The sequence below is a fragment of the Oryctolagus cuniculus genome, chromosome 7, assembly GCF_964237555.1.
Source record: "Oryctolagus cuniculus chromosome 7, mOryCun1.1, whole genome shotgun sequence".
NCBI classification, from domain to species: domain Eukaryota; kingdom Metazoa; phylum Chordata; class Mammalia; order Lagomorpha; family Leporidae; genus Oryctolagus; species Oryctolagus cuniculus.
In genome coordinates this window covers 123,142,479-123,161,790 of record NC_091438.1, presented here as the reverse complement: position 1 = coordinate 123,161,790, position 19,312 = coordinate 123,142,479, and the positions used below count along the sequence as shown (strand labels likewise).

Below are 19,312 nucleotides of genomic sequence, written 5' to 3'. Positions count from 1 at the left end.
CTTTTGTTCTGCCAAAGCAAGGCTTAAACTACCCATGAAACTTTGCATAAAATTTAAATATCAATCTCTCATTTCTTTGGCAGTAGATCAGCCAAAAACCCATAGCTTAAAGACTCATCTAGCCTAAGATATTCTGTTTCTAGTACCCACAGTTTCATTTGCATAAAGATTTTTTTCACTTTCTACATCTGTGTTTTATTTATATTGCAACAGCAATATTTATAAGTTTATGTCACAATAAGTTCCCAGTCTAAATTTGGGTCTTTTTTAATTGTTCAAAGCTTGAAACCACACAAAAAGAGTAAAACATCCAGCCTGGAATGCCTAAATGTGAAGCTTATATTAGTGTTTTCCTCATAATCAACTCCATAATATATTATTTAATGTTGATGTTAAAGCACAATGAATGGTGAAATATAATTAAGTCTGAAGCCAACTTTACAATATTACATAAATTCACACTATTATATGACTTGATTTTTTATCACTTATTTCACTATTTAATTGAAGCTTTGGGTTGTTAAAATGTTTGTATTTATTTGACTAAAATGAGTTCTACCTATTCAAAATTCACTTTTAGGACTATTTCAAATACTGTGTTCTCTGTAAATTTTTTATCTATTCCCCAATACCCAGCCAAGTAAAACTGATTCATTTTCACAACATTTCAACTCTATCTCTAGTTCTAAACTTATTATTTTATAGATTACTTTGCTATGTTTTGTGTATTTGATTCTACCTCATTGTGAGAGTGCATATGCTGAGTGCAAAAAGGACCTACCTTATGCAAATGCCTAGAATCACAGTATATCCTCAAAATGTTTGCTTAATAAATAAAATTATTCTCTCTAGCCAACTCATTTTCAACAATGTTCATTTACCTATTTGATAAACAACTTTGTAACAATGTCCTATGACAGTAAGAGGATAGTTTGACCCTGACTGTACAAGTGAATATTAGTACCTTAGTATCCAAAACAGCCACTTACTGTAATGATAAAGTTACTCTCCTGATAAAAATTAACATGAAACCAAATTAATGTTTTATATGTTTGTTTTTCACTTTGTTTTTCCTAATCAAGTATAAGTTTTATGAAAATTAGGAACATCTCTTTCTTTTTGTCGTATTTTCAGTGTCTCCCATATAATAAATGCTTAATAACTCAAATCAAGTTAACAAATATCTCTAGTAGTAAACCATAAGCCAATGACTTGCTACATGTTCATTACTTAATTCAATCAACGAAATCATTTCACTTAAACAACAATGCTTTAAGCAATTTTATTTGATATACAAAGAGAGGTTAAGTTACAAGCTGAAAGTAAACAACTGGTAAGTAGTTAGGCCTGAATTTATATTCAGGATCCTTTGACTCTACTCTCCCTTATACGTTGCAGTGTCCCAGTCTAAGCATTCACTGCAAATTCAGAGAAATTCAAGTGGGAAAATAGCACAGCTTCCTTATTCCTACCTTTCACCCACCCTTTTATCGTGAAATTGGGTTATCAGGTACATTCAATCAACTAACCAAGGGAATTTTTAAAAAGTGAAATCAATTAATATCAATATCAATCACAGGCAGGAGTAATTTAAATTCTCTGAACCATAAACATTTGTTCAAATATGCTTTGGAAACAAGACAAAATAAATATTGCTCGTTCTCCAAATATTATATTTTATACATTAAATTTTAACTTAGGGGGCCGGCTTTGTGGTACAGTTGGTGCACAGATTTATGTCCCACTGCTCCACTTCTGATCAAGCTGTCTGCTAATGGCCTGGGAAAAGCAATGGAAGATGGTCCAAGTGTTTGGGCCCCTGCAACTGCATGGGAGATCTGGATGAAGCTCCTGGCTACTGGCTTTGACCTGGCTCAGCTCTGACCATTGTGGCCAACAGGAGAGTAAACCAGCTGATGGAAGATCTCTCTCTCTTTCTCTTTCCCCACCCCCACCCCATGTAACTCTGATCTACATATATTTTTTTAATTAACATAGAAAAATAAACAAGGAAGAAGAATTAAAAATGCTTCTTTGTTTGGGTTATCATTTATCCTGTGCATTTATAATATTTTTACTTAGTGACAAACTTATTAATAACACTTACAATGTTCAATTAAAAGTAATTTAGAAAAAATTATTATAATCAACTCTTTGTGTTGGCACATAATGGGCTATCAACTATAAATGTAATTATTCTGCACTCTTCTTATAGCTCTCTAGAACAACAGAATGGATAAGACAAGAGCAATCATGATATAAAATTGAGTTTAATCCATTAATTTTAACATTAATTGTTTTTTGCCAGAAATCTATATATGAGATATTATCAGACATTAGCAAGACTCAAAAATATATTAATTGTGAGACACAAAACTAAGAAAAGAAAATGAAGCCCATATTTAAAGCAAACATCACAACATAACTTAGTAGAGTCAAAAGTATACAGTAGTATACTCTCAGCAATGCATAGATCTATCAAAAACAATTGGAATTAAACTTTACATCAGATCACATACACAAAACATATACAAAACATAAAATAAGAAAAAAAAGACATACATTCAAACAGTAAAAGTAATTTTGATTCAGGGAGCTGGTACTGTGGCATAGTGGGTAAAGTCACTGCCTGCAGTGCCTGCATCCCATATGGGTGCTTGTTCAAGTCCCAGCAGCTCCACTTCGGATCGAGCTCACTGCTATGGCCTGTGAAAGCAGAAGAAGATGGCCCAAGTCCATGGGCCCCTGCACTAGTGTGGGAAACCCAGAAGAAATTTATGGCTCCTGGATCCTGGCGAAGGATCAGCTCAGCTCCAGCCATTGCAGCCATCTGGGGAGTGAACCAGCAGATGGAAGATCTTTCTCTCTCCCTCTGCCTCTGCCTCTCTGTAATTCTGCCTTTCAAATAAATAAATAAATCTTTAAATAAATAAATAAATTTAATACCTGAAATTATAACAGCATCAGAAGAAAATATAGAGGAAATACTTCAAGAGATTAGCACAGGCAATGACTTTTTGGATAAAACCCCAAAATCACAGGCAAAATTAGTCAAATGGAGCCGGCGCCGCAAGCTCACTAGGCTAATCCTCCACCTTGCGGCACCGGCACACCAGGTTCTAGTACCAGTCGGGGCGCCGGATCCTGTCCCAGTTGCCCCTCTTCCAGGCCAGCTCTCTGCTGTGGCCAGGGAGTTAAGTGGAGGATGGCCCAAGTGCTTGGGCCCTGCACCCCATGGGAGACCAGGATAAGTACCTGGCTCCTGCCATCGGATCAGCGTGGTGCGCCGACCGTGGTGGCCATTGGAGGGTGAACCAACGGCAAAGGAAGACCTTTCTCTCTGTTTCTCTCTCTCACTGTCCACTCTGCCTGTCCAAAAAAAAAAAAAAAAAAAAAAAAATTAGTCAAATGGGATTACATCAAGTTTAGAAGCATCTGCATAGCAAAGGAAACATCAACAGAGTGAAGAGACAACCAAGTTAATGGGAGAAAATATTTGCAAAATTATTCATCTGACAAGGAGGGAATATACAGAATATCAAAACCAAAACCAATTCAATTAAAAAATGGGTAAAATATTTGAGTATATTTCTGAAAAGAAGAAATGCAAATGGCCAATAGTACATGATAAAATTCTCAATATCACTAGCTATCAAAGAATGTAAATCAAAACCACAACAAGGTATCACCTCACTCTAGTTAGAATATTAAAATAGATTTATAAAATATTTATAATATTTTATTTATAATTTATAAAATATTTATAAAATTATATTTATAAAATATTTTTAAGAAAATAAAAAATTTGTCATGGATGTAGAGAAAGGGGAATTCTTATATGGAAATATAAATCAGTCAGGCATTATGGAGAACAGTAGGGAGGTGCCTCAAAAACTATAAAATATATCTACCATATGACTAAGATATCCCATTTCTAGGTATATATCCTAAGGAAGTGAAATCAGTATATGAATAACATAACTGCACTCCATGTTCATCGTGGCCCTATTCAAAATAATTAAGATATGTAATCAATATAGGTGCAATAACAGATGAATAGATAAAGAAAAGGTATAAGTATACAGAATGGAATGTCATTCTGTCATAAAAAGAATGAAATTCTGACATTTGCAGCAAAATCTATAAAATTGGAGATACTATGTTAATTGAAATAAGCTAGACACAGAAAGATAAAAACCACATGTTCTCTCTCATATGTGGATGAAAAAATATTAGTAATAATTATATATTTGATACAAATTTAAGTGTGATTACTAGAAACTGGGAGGGTAAAGGAACTGGGAGGAGGTTGGATAATGAGTACCAAAACACAGTAGGTTGAATGTAATGGGTTCTGGTATTTTACAGCACAAGAGAGTGACTGTAGAAAACGATTATGTAAAATATCCTATCTTAAGAACTGGACGAGGGGGCGTTTGGTAGGCTCCAAATGTAAAGAAAAGAAAATGGAAAGCTGGTTGCCTAGTATGGTTGTTTGAAGTTATGTATGTATACTGAAAGTTACTGAACTGCTCCCTCTCCCATCCCATTCACATCAAGATTCATTTTCAATTCTCTTTATATACAGAAAATCGATTCAATATATATTAAGTAAAGATTCCATCAGTTTGCACCCACATAGAAACACAAAGTGTAAAATACTGTTTCAGTACTAGTTATAGCATTACTTCACATTGGACAACACACTAAGGACAGATCCCACATGAGAAGTAAGTACACAGTGACTCCTGTTGTTGACTTACCAATTTGACACTCTTGTTTATGGCATCAGTAATCTCCCTAGGCTCTAGTCATGAGTTGCCAAGGCTATGGAAGCCTCTTGGGTTCGCTGACTTTGATCTTATTCCCACAGGGTCATAGTCAAAGTGGAAGTTCTCTCCTTCCTTAGAGAAAGGTACCTCCTTCTTTGATGGCCCGATTCTTTCCACTGGGATCTCACTCGCAGAGATCTTTCATTTAGTTTTTTTTTTTTTTTTCCAGAGTGTCTTGGCTTTCCATGCCTACAATACTCTCATGTGCTCTTCAGCCAGATCTGAATGCCTTAAGGGCTGATTCTGAGGCTATAGTGCTATTTAGGACATCTGCCATTCTATGAGTCTGCTGTGTATCCCGCTTCCCATGTTGGATCATTCTCTCCCTTTTTGATTCTATCAGTTAGTATTAGCAGACACCAGTCTTGTTTGTGTGATCCCTTGTTTGTGCGAGTGGGAGGGAAATTATGGGGGGGGGGGATCCAATGTAATCCATAAACTGTACTTTGGAAATTTATATTTACTAAATAATTTAAAAAAAAGAAATTTGAAAGAACTCACAGTGTGAAAATAAAAAAAAAGTTGAACTGTACTTCTAAATCTGTGCAAGTATTACATGATAATCTAAAATTTAAATAAATAAATAAAATGTTTTGAAAGAAAATACAAAAAAAAAAGAATCCTTCTAAGTCATTTGGGACAGAATCTTTCCACACCTGATATATGATCATCCCAGATTTCCTTCAGCAAGACGTTTATTGAATCAGTTTATGAAGAGTCCTCCTACTATTGATTCCCCCTTAGTAATTTCCCGCCCACTGAATTTCTCTCTCTGCATGTTGGCTAAATTTCCCCACCTGTCTATTGTATTCGGAGTTGAGCCCAAGCTCCTTCTCCTGTTGTAGCAGTCTGGACACCAATTGCAATAGCCCTGAATAGACTCTTGCTTATCATTTAACAACAACAAGAACTAAAAAAGCATACAGATATAAATGATCTCTATTCCTAGAGAACAGAGTTGATAGTGTAGAACACTTTAAGTTGACAAGCTACTAGAAGTAAGGAATTTAGCAAGGTTGAAGAATATAAGACCATATTGTATTATATATACCAGCAATGAACAATTAGTAATTAATTTTTTTTAAATAATGTCATCTACAACACTACCAAAAGGACAAGAAATAGGCATAAATCAAACAAAAGATATTTAACACCTGGATGTTGAAAAAACTAAAATGAAAACTATGAAATGTCAATAAATGGACAAATGTGCAGGACTAATGGATTAGAAGAAACAGTACTAGCATATCAAGATGTAATTTTCCCTAAGTATCTAAAGATTCAACACAATTCCAATCAAAATTCCATCAGGAATGCAGAACTGTTTGTACAAATCAATAAGCTTTTTCTGAAACTTACATGAAAAAGAAAAACAATTTTGAAAATGGAAAATCTATACCATCTCATTTCAAGATTTTCAATAAATCTATAGAAATCAAAATAGTGTGGAATTGGAAAAAGGTAGATGAACTTAATGTTCAATGGAACAGAATAAAAAGTTCAGAAATAGACTCACACACATAGGGTCAACTGATTTTAAGCAAAGATTAAAAAAAAAAAACAATTCGATAAAGATGGTCTTCTGCATAGATGGCCTTTTCAACAAATGCTATTGAAATCACTGGACATCTATATACAAACAACAAAACCTGAACGTATAGTTTATACTATACATAAATAGCACTTCAAAATGGACCACAGATCCAAACATAAAACCAGGAAGCTGTTAGTAAAAAAGCAGGTGCACGCTTTCTGATCTTCAGATGAAGAAATTATGTTAGAAATAATATCAAAAGCATTATTCACAGAAGAGAATCACTGATAAGCAGGACTTTATAAAAATTATAAACTCATTGTAAAAGATAATTTCAAGGGAATGAAAACACAAATACCCATTTTCAAAACACATTTAAAATGACTTTTATCTAGAATATATAGGGAATTTTTAAAACTCAATAATAAGAAAACAAACTATCCAACTTTAAACATTTACAAAAATTTTAAGCAGCTATTTCACCAAAGAATGCATATTTACATGTAGTAAATACATATAAGAAAAGATGGCCAAAATTATTAGTCATACATGAAGGAAATGCAAAATAATTCCACAGAGATACCAACTATCAAAATGGCTAAAACAAAAATAAAATACTAATAAAACCAAGTGCTGGCAAGGACATGCAGTAACTAGGACTCTGGTACGTTACTGATATAATTGCAAACTGATACAGCAGCTCTGGAAAACAGCTTTGCAGTTATTTATAAATTTACATATAATGAGGGCTGGCACTGTGGCATGGTGGATAAAGCCACCACCTGCAGTGCCAGCATCCCATATGGGCACCGGTTCAAGTTCCGGCTGCTCCACTTCCAATCCAGCTCTCTGCTGTGGCCTGGGAAAAGCAGTACAAGATAGCCCAGGTCCTTGGGCCCCTAAACTCACACAGGAGACCTGGAAGAAACTACTGGCTCCTTACTTCAGATCGGCACAGCTCTGGCCATTGTGGCCTTCTGGGGAGTGAACCAGCAGATGAAAGACCTATCTATCTATCTCTCTCTCTCTCTCTCTCTCTTCCTCTCCTTCTCTCTCTGTGTAACTCTGACTTTCAAGTAAGTAAATAAATCTTTAAAAAAAGTTAAGTATATTCATATACAAAGAATACGAATAAGCAATCTTCCTTCCAATTACTTACCCAAGAGAAATAAACACTTGCATTCACAAACGATTACAAAAAAAAGCACACAAATATTTAGCAGGTTAATTCATAATTTTAAAAACTGGAAACATCTCTAAAAATCTCTTAATTGGATAAACAAACTAACAATACTTGCCAATTTATAATGCTTACTTCTATTTTACTTTATCTTTTTGTCTCATAATAGAACATAAGCCTCTGCAAAACAGAAGTAATTTTTTGGTCTTATTAAATTTTTATGTCTAAGTATCTATAACAGTGTCTGAGATACATACAAGTATATTTAATCTAAGGACAACAAAATAACATTTATGGAAAACTTTCCATGCATTAGTATATACGAATGGTCCCCAATTTAGTGACAGTTCTATTTAGACTTTTTCTACTTTATGATGGTGCAAAAGTGATATACATCAAGTAGAAGCCACACTTCAAATTTTGATTTTACCTTTTCCCAGGTCAGCAATATACAATACAATACCTCCCCCCTGATGCAGGATAGCAGCACTGAGCTGTACCTCCCAGTCAGCCATATCATCACAAGGGTGAATAATCAATACTCTACACATACTGTTTTGCTAAACTATGATATTCAGTAGATTAAGTGTATTAAATGCATTTTACTTAAATTATTTTCTATTTTCAATGGTTTTGCCTGTACCTGACTCCATCATAAGTTGAAAGGCATCTGTATTATCTCAAGTTAAGTAGGGAACTGATATATGAAGAATATAAAATAACAAAAATAACTTGCCCAGAGTCACACAATAAATAGAGTACCAATGTTGGCAGTCCCAACTCTGTGATGGATCTTAATCCAAACAAGGAGATGTTGGAAGAACATTACAGGACAGGACAGAGATAGTAAAATGAAAAGAGGTGAAAAACAACATGGTCTCTGCAGGGAACTGCAAGAAGGCCAAAAAGCATTTAAGTCAAGGGACCAGATTGTGAAAAGTAGCCTATATTAGGCAAAGAAGCTTAGACTTTACCCTAAAGGTAATAGGTATCTACCTAAAGGATTTATCAGCACAGTGTCAAGGTCAAGTCTTCACTTTATATTGAATACTCTAGCTCCAATAGACAGAATGGACTTAAACAAAATGAGATTCTAGATAAAACAACATGCTGGAAGAGAACTGACAAAATCTAGGAAACAAATGTCAACACATCTAACTGAATGATTGCAGCAGAGATAACAAAGGCATACATGAATTCAGGAAATAATTTTAAAAGTACTAAAATCATGGAAATCAAATTTGATTTTGTTACCTATAAAGTGACGATAATACTACCAACCTCCCAGGGTTGTTTGGTGGGCTGGATATAAAACATTTAGCACAGTAATGCTACAGCAAAAATGATCAATAAATGGTAGTTACATCAACATAGTGACAATTAGCAAGTTACTATTGTTATATATGCATCCTGAAGGCAGTAGTGCAAGATAACCCCCATGTTTCTGTCTGAATGCCTGCATTGATAGAAGTTCCATTCAATATAAAATGGAAGGAAGAGAAGAGGCAAATTTAGAGGGCAAGATAAACATCTCGTTTTTATAAATGGTGAGTTTGAGATACTCTCAGGATATTCAGCGGTGATATTCAACAGTTATTTAATACAGGAGATACTTTCAAGTAGGAAAACAATTGAAAAAAAGAAAATAATTAAAAGACATGATTGAATCAAAAGAGATCAAATCACAGTATAAATATTTAAAAAGTTTGGAGAAGACAAGCCCATGAAGGAAAATCAGAAAAAATAAGCACACAGATACAAGGGGATTCAGAAGAGGATATCGTGAAAGCTAATGTAACAGAATTTTTAACAGTTATATGAAAATAGTATCAAACACAAGATAGTTAAGATGCTGGGTACAATATGTCCACTGAGTTTAGCAATAAGAAAGTGATGCATGAGTAATAAAATAATTAAATGTGTATTTAATAAATACTACAAAATTGAATGTCAGCTAAGTTTGCATTTCTACTCTCATTTTAAATTATTATAATAGAACATGGTATAATAGATACCATGAGCAAATATATAAACATTGCAAAGAAATAAAAGCAGGGGCCAGTACTGTGGCATAGCGGGTAAAGCAGTCGCCTGCAGTGCTGGCATCCCATATGGGCACCAGGTCGTATCCAGGCTGTTCCACTTCCAATCCAGCTGTCTGCTATGGCCTGGGAAAGCAGTGGAACATGGCTCAAATCCTTGGGCCCCTGCATCTGCGTGGGACTCCTGGAAGAAACTCCTGGCTCCTGGCTTTGGATCGGCACAGCTTCAGCCATTGTGGCCAGTTGAGGAGTGAACCAGCAGATGGAAGACCTCTCTCTCTCTCTCTCTCTCTGCCTCTGCTTCTCTCTCTGTGTAACTCTATCAAATAAATAAATAAATCTTTTTTAAAAAGCAATGAAACCCTCATAGTAGCGAACAGATGGTTAAATATCACCATCTTTAAAAAAAAGAAATAAAAGCAATTATTATATGTATATCATTGCTATAATCCTAGGCTTATTATGAATTCTCAGAAACTCAAATTTATCTCTATAAAATAAGTCACCTTCAAAGGATGAAAAATACATTCATGTTTGTGTCATTTATGCTAAAACTGAAATATTATAGTTGATATGCCAAATCTTTAAGCTTTCTATACAACTTTACATATTCAATAGTATCCTATCTTCTGAATATTACCTAAACAGAAAACTTTTGGCCCCATAACTCAGAAATATGCTTAACTTATCTTACTTAGACCACCCTAAATTAAATGTGCCCAAACATATTCAACAAATGAGGTTACTTAAATTAAGAATAAATATATGAAATATATATACCTATATTATAAATACCACTTTGGTGTTTTATAGACATTTACTATCAACCATCAATTTAATATTTGTACAAGGGGTCTGTAAATGTCTATGGAAAATACATATTCAGAAAAACATGAATGGATTTCAAAATTTTTGCAACAAAATAACATCTTTTAATTCCATTTTCCCATGAACTTTCTAAAGCACCCTCATATGACTTTTTCTGTGATCATAACAAAATACCAGGGTACTTTATAGAGAAAAGAAATTTATTTAGCTCAGTTTTTGAGCCTGAAAGCCCTGGCTGTTGTGGCCTTCTAGGGAGAGAACCAGCAGATGAAATACTTTTCTTTTTTTCCCGCTCAGTATACCTTTTATTGCCAAAGTGACAAAAATAATCTTCTTTTTAAATGTTTAAGGTATACAGATTTCATGTACTCCATTTCATATATACATCTATAGGAAAATCGTGATACTTCCCACCCTACCATCCCTCCCGCCCTTGCTCCCACCCTTCTTAGATCCTCCCTCTCCTATTACCTCTGTTAATGTTTATAAAGATTTATTTTTTTTACTTTATACTCATAAGATTAACTCTACACTAAGTAAAGAGTTCAACAAATAGTATGAATAAAAAACACTGTTATCTCTGTCTCTCTCTGCCTTTCAAATTAATAAAACAAATCCATCAAAAATATTATTTATCTCTAAGGATTGTTTTAAGGGTTAAATGAACTAAAATCATATTATAATGTTAGCTATAAAAATGAAAATTGAATGACAGAGAAAATGAGAACCTATGTTCTTATTTTGTGGAAATAGTACTGGAAGCAATTATTAATAGATAATATTTGTAGACCACTGCTTTTGTACTAGACATTAGATTCATTACATGCATTATCATATGATGTAATTCTTACACTAGCTCTATTAAGTAATACTATTAAACCCACTAAATACATATAGAAATTGAGAACCCAAATAGATAAATAGATTAATAACCCAAGGTCTGTCATTTTTCCAAGTAGTAGTACTAGGCCTAGAAAACATGTATGCCTAACAAAGTGTCCATTTTCTTAACAGCTACATTTTGCTTGCTGATGAAGATGATAATAGCAATAGATTTTTGAAAGGATGAGAAAGAGGAGGTACAGATACTACAAGTTTTCTAGCAGCAATCTGCCATGATGGTAGCTTTTGTTCTCACTGTTCCTATTACTATTCTTATCACTACTACTATTGCGGTATTAAAAAAAAAAAACAAAAACAAAAACAAAAAAACAGGGGCCTATGCTGTGGCATAGCTGATAAAGCCGCCACCTGCAGTGCTGGTATCCCATTTGGGGGCCTGTTCGAGTCCTGGCTGCTCCACTTCCGATCCCGCTTTCTGCTATGGCCTGGGAAAGCAGTGGAAGATGGCCCAAGTCTTTGGGCACCTGCACTCACTTGGGAGACCTGGAAGAAGCTCCTGGCTCCTGGCTTATGATCTCTGCAGCTCTGGCCATTTTGGCCAACTAGGGAGTGAACCAGCGGATAGAAGACCTCTCTCCCTGCCTCTCTTTCTCTCTCTATGTAACTCTGGCTTTTAAATAAATAAATAAATCTTTAAAAAAATAAAATAAAAAAAATAAAAAAACAATAGCCATCACCTATTGAGCTCCTATTATCTAGCAAATACCATGCAAGTCACTTTTACCTACATTGAATTATTTAAATATGGCAATATCCTTACATAGTGGGATCTTCACTTTTGCTTTACAGATAGTAACACAAGAGTAGGGAATATCTGGCTTGTGGACCATAGAGGGCTTGTAAAATCATTTGGTGCAGACCTGCCAAGGCAGGAGGGTTTAGAAATATCTTGTTATATATATATTATAAAATAATTCTAGTTTTTATCTCCTGTCACATACCTCAGAGGATACCCAGGCAAAACAGAATTGATGAATTGAAGAAACAAGACAAAATAATGTATGGATGTTTTTTATTGTCCCATGTTATTCTGGGGATACAATTAATTTCTTTATGGCTAGAGGCCTGAGACATTGTATCATATCCCATTTATTTGGGCAAAGCTTCAAGTAAGTGAGGAAAAAAAATAGTTTATTATGGATATATGAACATGTGAGTTCATAAAACAATACAAAGCCAGAAATTCAAGGAAGGAAATCTCATTCACTACTGATAGCAAAACAGTATAACCTTCCTCATGGCAATTTATAAATATACGTTAAGTCTTCAAAATGTTCATATTCTTTGTTCATCGGTTCTTCCCATGTATATTTATGCCAAGGAAGTAATATAAAATTTGGCTAACATTCCTACATAAAAATGTTCACTACACTGTCATTTATAACAATATATAATAGAAAAAAATCTTTATGCCCAAAAGTAAGGTCCCAGCCCAATGCCAAATAGCTATTATAGAGTTACATTATCAAATTTTTAATAAGAAATTGACTGTGTAAATGCTTATATCTTCTTTCTAAAAAGATATAAATTTAATAATTCTCTAAAAAATAAAGCAGAAAATAAGCCTAGAAATAAATATGCCAAAAATTAACAATATTTGTTTCCAGTTTGTAAGATGATGTGTACAGCTTTTTCTGTTTGTAATAATCATATTTGTCATATTTACTACATTGAGCATTGGTTACCTTATCAGAAATGAGAAGGATAAATTTAGAGATATAAAAATAATGTAAAAGATTTTAAATAGTCCAGGAATACAATTTTATTTCCTTTTATTGGCTGAGGTTTTATCATAAGCATTTAAATAGGAAGATTTGCTTTCACATCACACAAGTGTATCAATAATAAATTCTCACATAAGAATATTTAATATCAATTTTACAGAGAGAAATTTACTTTTCCATGAAGGTACCAGGACATTTAATTTTCATGGACTCTTGTAAATACACTATTTAGAAACTACTTTTAGGGGTTAACAGTTCTGGGATACATTTCTATGTTCAAGGCTTTGATTGCATTATAAAAAATCAAGGCAAATAACCCAAAAGCTAAACCTGTTTAAACAAACAGTATACTTAATGCTGCAATTTTTAACATTCATTTAACAGAGTCAGCCTGTGATAACTAATACTGTTTTTGTCTACTAGTACCAAGCTCTAAAAGTGGTTCTTGACTAGATTACATTCATACAACTCTCGTTTTAATGGAAATTGGAAAGATGGAAAAGATTATAGGAAGACATTATCAAAGCAGACCTTACAAGTCAAACTTAATAGTAACACTATTCTCTTTCATGTAGACAACCATGAAAACAAATATCCTGTGAGCTAGGGATATATATTGTATCTTTGCAGTAGATCTTTATGCCTTCTTGAAACAGATTTCCATAACTATATAATGTGATTATAGTGGATGAGACAATGGCCCACAGAAAGTGGCTGATAAAGTATCAGGCTCCAGGAAACCAGATAAACATTTTTTTTTTACTTCCAAATGTAACAAAAGCAGGATAGCAATGGATATGCAGACAGAATTTACAAAGAAAATATTGATTCTAATATCTTTAAAAATAAGCATCCATTTAACATTCTCAACTCTCTTATTAGAACAACCCCTTGGAATACATTTATTTTACTTATTTTATTGATAGACAAGATATAGTTTTCAGATGTAAAGATATTGTAAAGACTTTAGTAGAGACATTTTAAACAGCCAAAAGAACATAACTTTAGAAGAACAAACAAGAAACTCGAAAATATATGAGCAACTGCTCTCAAAGGTATAACTGAAGGAACACTTCTTTCCTAATTCTCTGGTCATCTCACACTTCAACTCTATTCCTGACTTGTATAAGCTATGCAAGCTTTATAGACACTAAAGGAAAGACAGAAAAACAAAAATGAAACAAAATAAAACAAACAAAAAAAAAGGTCAAGAATTTAATGTAAACCAAAGCTTAAAAAGTATAATTTTTAATCTTCTGTTAAGTCTCTATTTAGCAAAAGATGTAAAGAAAATAGATGATTCTGTTGTTTGAAAAGTAATCAACTCCATTTCTTATGTTATTAGGTTTCTGGATTCAGTAAACAAGCTAAAGGATGTACATATATTGTACAAGCAGAGGAAAAGCAAAACCCCTTATATGGATTAGAAAATATGGCAGTTTATACTATTTTTAAGAAAATGCGTCCAGGGGCCGGCGCTGTGGCACACTCAGTTAGTCCTCCACCTGTGGGCACTATCATTCAATGGGCGCCAGTTCTAGTCCCATTTGATCCTCTTCCCTGCTGTGGCCTGGGAAAGCAGTGGAAGATGGCCCAAGTGCTTGGATCCATGCACCCACATGGGAGACCAGAAAGAAGCACCTGGCTCCCGGCTTTAGATGGGTGCATCGCCGGCCTTAGTGGCCATTTGGGGAGAGAACCAACTGAAGAAAGAACTTTCTCTCTCTCTCTCTCTCTCTCTCTCTCTCTCTCTCTCACTGTCTGTAACTCTACCTATCAAATAATTTTTTTTTTTTTGGACAGGTAGAGTTAGACAGTGAGAGAGAGAGACAGAGAGAAAGGTCTTCCCTTTTCCGTTGGTTAACCCCCTTAATGGCCGGTGCTCTGCGATCCGAAGCCAGGAGCCAGGTGCTTCCTCCTAGTCTCCCATGCAGGTGCAGGGCCCAAGGACTTGGGCCATCCTCCACTGCCTTCCTGGGCCTCAGCAGAGAGCTGAACTGGAAGAAGAGCAACCAGGACAGAATCCGGCACCCCGACCGGGACTAGAACCTGGGGTGCCAATGCCGCAGGCAGAGGATTAGCCAAGTGAGCCGCGACACTGGCCCAAATAAATTTTTTTTTAACTTTCATTTAATGAATATAAATTTCCAAAGTACGATTTATGGATTACAATGGCTTCCCCCACATACCGTCCCTCCCACCCACTACCCTCCCCTTTCCCACTCCCTCTCCCCTTCCATTCACATCAAGATTCATTTTCGGTTATCTTAATATACAGAAGATCAGCTTAGTATACATTAAGTAAGGATTTCAACAGTTTGCTCTCACACAGAAACATAAAGTGAGAAATAATAGATGATTTTTTTTTAAATGATGATGAAATCAGATCAGACCTATTGTCATGTTTAATCCCAGTGAGAGTCAAGTTGGGAGTTGATAATTTCTTTCTTTCTTTCTTTTTTTTTTTTTTTTTTTTTTTTTTTTTACAGAGGATCAGTTTAGTATGCATTAAGTAAAGATTTCAACAGTTTGCACCCCCATAGAAACACAAAGTGAAATATATTGTTTGAGTACTCGTTATAGCATTAAATCTCAATACACAGCACATCAAGGACAGAGATCCTACATGAGGAGTAAGTGCACAGTGACTCCTGTTGTTGACTTTACAAATTGACACTCCTGTCTATGGCATCAGTAGTCTCCCTATGCTCCAGTCATGAGTTTCCAAGGCTATGGAAGCCCTCTGAGTTCTCCGATTCTTATCTTGTTTAGACAAGGTCATAGTCAAAGTGGAGGTTCTCTCCTCCCTTCAGAGAAAGGTACCTCCTTCTTTGAAGACCTGTTCTTTCCACTGGGATCTCACTCGCAGAGATCTTTTGCCAGAGTGTCTTGGCTTTCCATGCCTGAAATACTCTCATGGGCTCTTCAGCCAGATCCGAATGCCTTTAGGGCTGATTCTGAGGCCAGAGTGCTATTTAGGACATCTGCCATTCTATGAGTCTGCTGAGTATCTCACTTCCCATGTTGGATCACTCTCCCCTTTATTTATTCCATCGGTTAGTGTTAGCAGGTACTAGACTTGTTTATGTGCTCCCTTTGACTCTTAGTCCTTTCATTATGATCAATTGTGAACTGAAATTGATCACTTGGACTAGTGAGATGGCATTGGTACATGCCACCTTGATGGGATTGAATTGGAATAATTTAATTTAAAAATAATTTTTTAAAAAATCAAAAAAAAGAAAATATGTTTTTTCTTCATAAGAATTGACTAAACTGTTCCAGAATTGTTCTTCAGAGGTGTATGACTATGATAACCACAGTTACCAACATAAGAAAGTAACAAAACAGGTTGCTATGTTTACTCATGGCAACAGAGAGAGAACCTTGGGGGACCCAGATTTGAAATGCCAAAATTTAGTCTAATATACGTGGTGAATGCCTCTTGTGAGTTAAACTCTCGAGAGTCAGTAACACAGACTTTGGGAATAGACTTTCAGGACTATTGATTGTCTTTGTGGAACAGAAAGGTCAATCCCCTCAGGCAGGTAAGTCTCCCTAAAGCCGAAGGAGAGGAGTATGATTATTATTACTGCGAAAAACTGAAAATAAGAACTCTGTTATAAGACAGCAAAAAAAAAAAAAGAAAGTTTATCTTTGAGGGGTTCTTTGCATGAGGTTTAACTCTTTTTTTTCTCCCCTTTGTTTTAAAATTCTGAGATTAGTGAAATTTACTAAACAATGTTTAGGGTCCTCCATGTTTTATTCCTTCCAGTTAGCCCCAATACTTCTGTAAACATTCTATGAACTCAGTCCTGGGGTGGTAGTGGTGTACAGAATTAAGACAATCTATAGTGAAGTGTCTATCCCTGCACTCTTATTTTGCTGAAGCCAACATGCCAGGAACAGTATTGTGTCAAGAGAGATTCACAGTTCCTAAACTTCAGACAATGACCACCATCTGATATCCAGCCTTTCGTAGCAAAGAAAAACAGACAGAAGCAAACAACCAGGTGAAAGTCCAAGCAGGAAAGACTGAATCAAGAGAAAAAATTAAATAAGCTCCTTATCTTCTCCCTAAATATACTAAAAAAGGAAAAAAAAAAGTGACCTGCAAGGAAAAGGCAGACATGGCTTTACAGGACTACCTAAGAGAATCATATTATCGCTATGAATATGGAGCTTATGCAGAGTTTTCCATGAACAACTGTCTCAAGATAACAGAATAATCATTGTTTTCTTAGGATACAATTTTTATTAATGTTAACTCAAAGCATACATATTTTGTTCTCTATTTTCATCAATACTTTCATCTAAAACATGATCTGAAAAGGATTACAAAAACATACAGGTAGAAAATGTAGCTAAAGAAATCACAATTAAAGGGAGTTGAATTCATTTGAAAGAAAAGAAAAATTAATACACAGCAACACAAATAAAATGTTTTCCAGAGGGCTATAAATTGGCTTTGAGTTTCCTACCAGCCAAACAAAAGTAAAAGAGGATCAGTTACAAGAATCATATGGTTAAAAGATATAAACACCTACCATACAATCAAAGAAAAGCTCTTTCTGTGACTGAAACATCTCTTACAGGTCTTTAAAGGATTTAAAAACTAGAACAGTACACTATATAAACACAATAGCAAGTCACTCCCAGTATTTCCTTGTAGTGTCCCCCAAAGAAACCTGGCATATCACACTGGTACTCTAATAAGTAAAGAACACTTTCATCTCAGATAAAATGTTTCTATAATAACATCAAACAATAAAAGTTACCAAAGTGTACCTATTCCTCTGTCTATTGAAACAAAACTATCATTGGTAATAGGTAACAAGAATATATTACTAATACTGCCATTATTTTTATCTTCCTTAAAGAAAACAAAAGCATATTCTTCTTACCAAAACCGCACTTAACACACCCCATGATATTCCTCACCTGTGATTCTCTCACATTTTCAACAGTAAAGTTGAACCAGACACGGAAGCGTGGATTACAGGTATCAGGCCTAATGAAGAGATCGTATTCAAACTCAGAGACCTGGTCCACCCGGCCAAGGTTACCTGGTAATAAAAATTAAAGAATTGTGCTTTAATAAAAGTTTGTGCAGCTCAATAGTATGTACATTTAATTATTATGAGCTCTTACAGTGGCATTCGTCATCATTTAGTATGGGTAGGTTAAGTATTCACAATCTGTAAGGCTTCCTTCCAGCTCTGCATGCAGCCCAGTGTAAGTGCTGAATGCAGCTTAGTGTAGGAAGGCTTTAAGCTAGTCCAAGTTGTGATACATGCAACTTTGCCCTTTTGACCCAGAACCTTTGTGCTACAAATGTCTTTGACAGATTGGGGTGCTAGATGGATCCTATGCTTAAATAAACCAAGAGAAGAACTCAAAGTTCAGTTTCCCAGTTAGAAAACTGAGGATGATTATGTTACGTATATTATATTGAGCTTTATGCTAAACAAACTACCTCTAATACATGGGATTTTGTTTAATTCTCACAACAGGGCTCTGTAGATTGTACTGTCCTTGTTATATGTCAAACTTCTATCAGAACTTATTAAAGAATACGTAGAGTTAGGTTTTAAGCAAAAAATTAGAAGTAATGGTTACATAAGAATAATAATATTCAATTCATAATCATGAAACTTAATTTCTATTTTCTCCACAAACAGAACTAAGTTACAGAAAAAATATATATATAAGCTTGTATCATATCCATTCTTTTCTCTCCTTTTTCCAATATTCTAATGAACAGTGAATTACCCAAAATGTTAATATCAGGATACAATAAAATTGTTAAAGAATCTGGTGGGGGCCAGCACTGTGGTACAGCAGGTTAAGCCACCACCTGCAATACTGGCATCCCATATGGGCACCAGTTCATGTCCTAGCTACTTCACTTCTGACCCAGCTTCCTGCCAATGCTCCTGAGAAAAGCAGTATAAGATGGCCAAGTATTTGAGCCATGCCACCCTGAGAACGGGACCTGTATAGAATTCTTGGCTCCTGGCTTCAGCCTGTCCCAGCCTGGCTCTTGTGGATATTTGGGAAGTCAACTAGTAGATAGTTTGTCTGTCTGTCCGTCCATATCTCTCTCTCTCTCTCTCTCTCTTTCTCTAACTCTGCCTTTCAAGTAAATAAAATAAATCTAAGGGAAAAAATAAAGAATCTGGTGAATTCCCAAACAGATAATCAACAGCTAAAGAAGTGTCAAAATGACTAGACAACATCAAAGCCATTGTTGATTGTTAGATATTGTG

The 19,312-nt window shown here is 34.9% G+C and overlaps 1 protein-coding gene across 2 annotated transcripts in view; it reads right to left on the bottom strand.

Annotated features, from left to right (window-relative positions):
- LOC138843130 (cytosolic carboxypeptidase 6-like) overlaps window positions 1–19,312 on the bottom strand; it is a 362,869-nt gene that overhangs the window by 69,556 nt on the left and 274,001 nt on the right. Inside the window, exon 3 of one of the 2 annotated variants that reach the window (XM_070078549.1) lies at window positions 17,985–18,109. In XM_070078549.1, the coding sequence (XP_069934650.1) occupies window positions 17,985–18,109 (125 nt within the window). Of the gene's footprint in view, window positions 1–15,841; window positions 18,110–19,312 lie in introns of those variants that run through there. The other variant, XM_070078548.1, reaches the window with a different exon arrangement.